This window comes from Octodon degus, unplaced genomic scaffold (genome assembly GCF_000260255.1).
Source record: "Octodon degus isolate 3935 unplaced genomic scaffold, OctDeg1.0 scaffold00087, whole genome shotgun sequence".
NCBI lineage: Eukaryota > Metazoa > Chordata > Mammalia > Rodentia > Octodontidae > Octodon > Octodon degus.
Window position 1 is genome coordinate 10,791,184 of NW_004524663.1, and position 6,580 is coordinate 10,797,763.

General features: G+C 33.7%; 1 protein-coding gene across 1 annotated transcript in view; it reads left to right on the forward strand.

Moving 5' to 3' along the window:
* Jak2 (Janus kinase 2) overlaps positions 1-6,580 on the forward strand; it is a 154,662-nt gene that overhangs the window by 115,867 nt on the left and 32,215 nt on the right. Inside the window, exons 16-18 of the mRNA XM_004637222.3 lie at positions 3,741-3,892; positions 4,042-4,192; positions 5,047-5,183. Of these exons, the coding sequence (XP_004637279.1) occupies positions 3,741-3,892; positions 4,042-4,192; positions 5,047-5,183 (440 nt within the window). The remainder of the gene's footprint in view (positions 1-3,740; positions 3,893-4,041; positions 4,193-5,046; positions 5,184-6,580) is intronic.

Sequence of the window (6,580 nt, forward strand, 5' to 3'; positions counted from 1 at the left end):
TTATTATTATTATTTTGGTAGAACTGGGGATTGAACTCAAGCCCTTGCACTTGCCAGGCAAGTGCTTATTCTACTAAGCCATCTCCCCAGCCCCTAATATTATTCTTTACACCATGTACATTTTTAGTTTATTTATTTGTGGAACCAGGGATTGAACTCAGGCCCTTGCACTTGCTAGGCAAGTGCTTATTCTACTGAGCTATCTCCCTGGCCTGTCCATGTACATTTTTAAAATAATTTCTCTAGTCACTAAAATTTTTTAAACATATTATTTAACTTGAGATCTTATTCAATTATTCAGCTGACATTTTAAGTTTTAAAAAACTCATATCTTAATTTTCAACCTAATACAGTAAAATAAAAGTAAAAAAATTCAGTCATATTTTGAGAGGAGATTTTTTTTGGTAGAAATAATATTATAGTTGTGTTTCATTATCTTTGCTGTTTTCTCTAGTTGAATATTCTAAATTTAGAATCTAAATTGATCAGTTTTTGTAGTTTGATGTGTATGTAGCAGCTTATTTCAATCACTAGTATTTAAACTTGATGGTTTTATCAGAGATCAGATGGCTGAGTGTGCCTGGTGTTATTTCTCCATCCTCAATTCTGTATGCTATTACATCAATCAACATATTTATTTTTTTGTAAATACTTTTTATTTTTTGTCACTGTAGCTTTGAGGTATAACTCGAAATAGAAGTGTGATGACTCTGCTTTGCTTTTACTGCTTAGTATTGCTTTGGCTTCTCTGGGTCTTTTCCATTTCTATATAAATTTTAGGATTGGTTTTTATAGTTTTTTGAAGAATTTTCATTGGGATTACATTAAATTTATATATCATTTTTAGAGATAGGCCCATTTTAACTACAAGGTATGTCTTTCCATTTTCTAGTGTCTTCAATCTCTTGTTTTAGAATATGTAATTTTGTTATAGGCATATGCTAGAGAAAAGAAGATCCTTTTAACAGAAGTTGAGAAAACTGGCTATTCATATGCAGTAGAATGAGTCTAGACTTGTATCTCTTGCTATATATTAGAATCATATCAAAATGAATTAAACACCTGAAGAAAAATAGAAACACTAAATCTGTTAGTTGACAAAATTAGTAAAACCCTTGAAGACATAGGCACAGGCAAGGACCTCCCAAGCAGATGCACAAGAAGATCAACAGTCAGCCCAATTTATATCAAGTTTAAGAGCCTCTGCACAACAAAGGAAACAACAGAGTTAAAAGACAACCTATACAATGGGAAAAATTTACCAGCTACCCTTCAGATAGAAGACTGACGTCTAGCATATATAAAGAACTAAAAAATATTAAACTCCCAAATCAAGGACCTAATCAAAAAATGGACACTTGAAATGAATAGACACTTCTTAAAAGAAGGAAAATGGCCATGAGGTGCATGAAAAAGACATTCAACATCTTTGGCTGTTAGAGAAATCCAAATAAAAATAACACTGAGATTCCATCTTACTCTGTAAAGAATGGATAACATCATAAACTCAAAACAAAAACAAAAACGCTGGCAATATTTGGTGACAAAAAGGAACTGTTCTGTGTTGTAGATGGGAATGTATACTAGTACAACCACTACAGAAATCAGTATAAAGATTAATTGACCCAGCTACCCCTTCTCTGGGTATCCTTGTGATATTATAGTAGTACATGCCTAACCATGTTTATTGCTGTAAATTTCATAATAACTAAATCTTGGAAGCAGCCTGTATGCCCATCGATAGATCAATGAATAAAGAAAATGTGGTATATCTGCACAATGGAGTATAGTCGGCCATAAAGGACAAATTTAAATCATTTGTAGGGAAATGGATGTACCTTGAGACCGTAATGCTAAGTGAAATAAACACAAAAGGGTATATATTGCATGGCATCTCTTACATGAGAAACCCAAAATATAAACAGAGCGAAATAAAAGAGAGCAGGACAGAAAACAGGGAGATAAACCTGTTAGTTTGTGGAGATGCAAAGGAAAATCTGGGGATTCAGGGAGATGGGAAGGAGGGAGGGGGAAGAGAAGTAATAAGGATCAAATTGTAATAAATATATGTACCAATTACCCATGATGAGTGCATCTATTATGTATTACAAACATATAAAAAAAGAAAATTTAATGATTAAACTTGATGGCTTAGTCTGTAGTGAAGACATTAATATTAGAACAGTAGTATGGGACAGAGAATCTGGGGCATTAGTTCTGGTACTCAAGGAAATTTTATCCTTTGTAATGGGTGGTAAACTTGGAGAAAAATGTATATGATAATGGAGAAAGGAATCAATGTCCTCTTTGTCTCTTGATTATAAGAAAAAATATTCACACTGCTTTACCAAAGTATGTAACAGATTATCCTTCCTTTTTGCCTGTTTATCTATATCAGAATGTCATCTTTCTAGCACAGTCATGTTCCACAGGAACTTTACTTGTGCAATTTTATGATCTAAATACTAGAAATGTATCAATTCCCTACCTAGGATGTCTTAATGTAATTTAGTCCTTCATCTGCTGTAATGATCAATGCCTGTTGGTTCTTACGTGTTTGCAGATCAGAATGGCTATTCCTATTAAATTGTTAAAATATCAGTGTTGCACCATTACTTTTACTGTTTATACAGTGTAAAAATATAAAACATATCGAGAAGGAATTTTTAAAAAATTGTTATGTATTTATTTGATAGAGGGTGATTCTCCTGTCTTAGCCTCCCCAGCCCTGGGATGGCAGGCATGCACCACCATCCCCAGTTTCAGGGTTGGCAAGGCATGACTGGAGTTCTGGGGCCAACACAGCATGTACCGGGAATCAAACTTGGATCTTTGTGCTTTCCAGGCAGGCACTTAGACCACCAAGCTATCTCCGCAGCCCTCGAGAAGCAATTTTAAGACAAATATTATAAATCTTTTACTTTTTTGAAAGAAAAAACTAGTAAGAGGCAGGGAAAGTTGTGTGCCAGTTGAGATACTTCTTGCACTAAGGAATTCATTGTACAGACATTCTTCATTTAATGCTTGAGTTCAGGTCCTATATTGGGTTGTCATCTGAATTGATTGCTAAACAAGGAATTGTAAGTAGTATATACATTACAATATTCAGAACAGAAATGGGTGAAGGAAACTCCAGTCTGATGACTTTGCTTTTATTTGCATAATTCTTCCATGCAGTACTATAATGTATAACAAAATAAAACTATAGTACTATACAATCAGAAAATACTACAGTACTGTATAAACAAGGTATATTATACCAAAAAAGACACAAACTATATAAACAAGATGTACAGAGCTATAAAAAAAAAAAAAAAAGACTGTCTTCAAGGAGTGGGTCATAAATCTGAAGAGTTGTTAAACAGACAGTTCATTAAAGGAGGAATATCTGTACAGGATTATGATCTTGTCCCTCTGCTGACAAATTTGTAATTAATCTTGGGGGCCGAGGGAGATGGTTCAGTAGGATAAGCGCTTCCCTGGCAAGCGCAAGGGCCTGAGTTCAATCCCCAGTTCCGCCAAAAAAAAAAAGAATTGCAATGTAATTAATCTTTGTGGATCTCAGTGTTATTGTTAAAGCTTAAATACTCAACTAGTTGATCTTAAATGTCACCTCAATTCTTAAGCGTTTCCATCCAATAAAATTAAATTATTCAAATGAATCTGAAAATATTTGCATATAAAACAATTATTTATTTGTAAGAATCATTTAACTGTTTTTTGTTCCTTTCATTTAAAAGTTCTTCAGGAGAGAATACCATGGGTTCCACCAGAATGCATTGAAAATCCCAGAAATCTAAATTTGGCAACAGACAAATGGAGTTTTGGTACCACTTTGTGGGAAATCTGCAGTGGAGGAGATAAGCCTCTGAGTGCTCTAGACTCTCAAAGAGTAAGTTGATATAGACTAAAGTTAGAATTACTGTCTGTAATCTATCACATTTCTTTCACAGATTCACTTTTTCTTAGCACTTCTTAATTTTAAAAAGTTTGGCACAGTGTTATACAATTTATTTCTAACATTTAATTCTCTAATTATAGAAATTACAATTTTATGAAGATAGGCACCAGCTTCCTGCACCAAAGTGGACAGAATTAGCAAACCTTATAAATAATTGTATGGATTATGAACCAGATTTTAGGCCTTCTTTCAGAGCCATCATACGAGATCTTAACAGTTTATTTACTCCAGGTATGTACTGATCACTGTTTATCTTTGTTGTATTCAATGAATGTTTAGTAATTTTGTAATCCTTTTCCAAAAGTTCCTACCAATATCTTATGTCTTATGTTCATATATGATTACTCATGCTTTATACATATTCTTATCTTTTTGAGCAATCTTAACATCTTTTTCTCCCTCAATAGCCTACTTTAATTTATTCAGATAACAAAAAGAACATACAAAACTTATTACCTGCTTATGGCTTGGAAATATTGGGCTTCTTCCTAATTTAGTCTGCCAATTAATGAGAAAACCTTTATTTTACTATATCAACCTTTTAATAACAAGTCTTGGTTTTTCAGTAGTTGCCATATAGTGTATAATTGATTCATTTTCTAAACATGAGGTAGATTTGTTTTTGTTTGTTCTGACCCTTAAAATAATGTGTGAGATCCAAGCCATTGACCCATAGGTACTTCTAGTGTCAGTGTTACCACTTTTAGTACAAAAACCAAGCTATGACCTTATTTTGTGAGCAATAAATCTACCTTTCTTTTTTTAAGACACAGGGGTTTTGCTTTGTGATTCAGGCTAGCCTTGAACTCACACAGTCCTCTTCTCTCAGCCTTCTGAGAGCAGGGATTACAGGAGTGTGCCATCACATACCTATTTTAGAAACGAATCCTTTATTCCAAAGTTTTTCTCAAAAGCCTGTGTGTAATAATTAAAGACTTCCGTTAGTATAATGTAAAGCATTTGAGTTTCCTTGTATCAAATGTACTTCTAATTCATTCTGGTTGTTTTGTCAACTTGATGTATATCAGTTTAACCTGAAGAATGTAATTACCATCTTAAACTGGTGATATTCTTTATTTCTGCAGATTATGAACTATTAACAGAAAATGACATGTTACCAAACATGAGGCCAGGTGCCTTCTGGTTTCCTTGTGCTTTTGAAGACAGAGACCCTACACAATTTGAAGAGAGACACTTAAAATTTCTACAGCAACTTGGCAAGGTAAATTGTATTAAGTTTTGCAAATAAAAGTCACATATCCTTTTATTTAATATCAGAAAAGGCTTCAAAGAACATCCAGAGTGTATTTCCTATGAACATGTTAAGGGATATTTATTAAGATATTTTTTAAAAGGAGTCATTTGCCAAATGTTAGAAAAATACAATGCTACATAAATAACTTTCTTTACCAAAGAATTTAGAGTCTTTGGCACATAGTGTATTGAACAACTCCAAAAGGAATAAATTAAGCATTTCTTCTAGAATTTATTTGAGCATGGAACCCTTGCTCAGCAGGGAGAATTTGAAGTATAAGTGAATCGAGAGAATAGAGAATAGTAATGTCAGTCTGTCTAGCTTTATACCTCTAGTAATCTGTCAGAAAAATGATTATTTTGATGCTTATGATCTAGAATGTTGACTGGACTGTGTTCACTGACAGAGTATAAAAGGTTATATACTGATGTGTAGCCTACTTGTTGTTAGTCAAACCAGAAGAAGTTTGGTTTTTAGCAGCACTAACCATAGAGCTAAACTTTCTTAGCCAAGCTGTCTTAAGCTTGCTAATCCAGTAATCTCTACCGTCTATCCTTAAGAGTTGGCTTTTGGCATGAATGCAATATGAAAGGTTCAGTTTGACCTTGAAACTAAAGTAAATGTTCTAAATAAGCTTTACTGGAGCTAAATATTGGGTGTTAAAAGTGTTGACTCATACTGGTACTTTATTCTTTGCTGTTGTTCCTTATTTATTAATCTCTTAATTTCTAAATATTCTTGGAAACATTTGAAGAGGTAGAGCAACAGGAAAAGAAGTTCAGGTATTTGTTATCTTAGTTATCTAACTTCAAACTTAACAGCCCAAAACAACAAACACTCATTATCTCCAATTTCTGTAAGTCACTAATCTGGGAATGACATAGCTAGAATTGTGCCGATTCAAGATCTTTCACAAAACTATAATCAAGAGTGTCAGCCAGGCCTTACACTTTCATCTGAGGCTCGACAAGGGAACATCTCTTAGTGCCCTCATTTAGAGCTGTTTACAGGACTCAGAAGATCAGTTCCCAGCTTACTGTACAGACCACTCCACAGAGCTGCCCATGTGGATGAAGACAAACACCTAAGATGGGAGCCAGGATCTATTTATGACCTCTGATTCCAGATACCATTTCATTGTTCTTGCCATGGTCTTTTTTTTTATTTTAATTTTATTGAGAAACAAATATGATTGAGACAATTTCAAAGCTGATTAATAGGACAGTTTCGATAATCAATACATTGTACATTGTTATCTTCTTAGTGGTTATCCATAGTACAAGAAGCAGACAGGATATCCTGCCCAAACACTATTAGTACACCTCTTTCTTCTCATTGAATTAAGCGAAAGTAGCTGTATATCT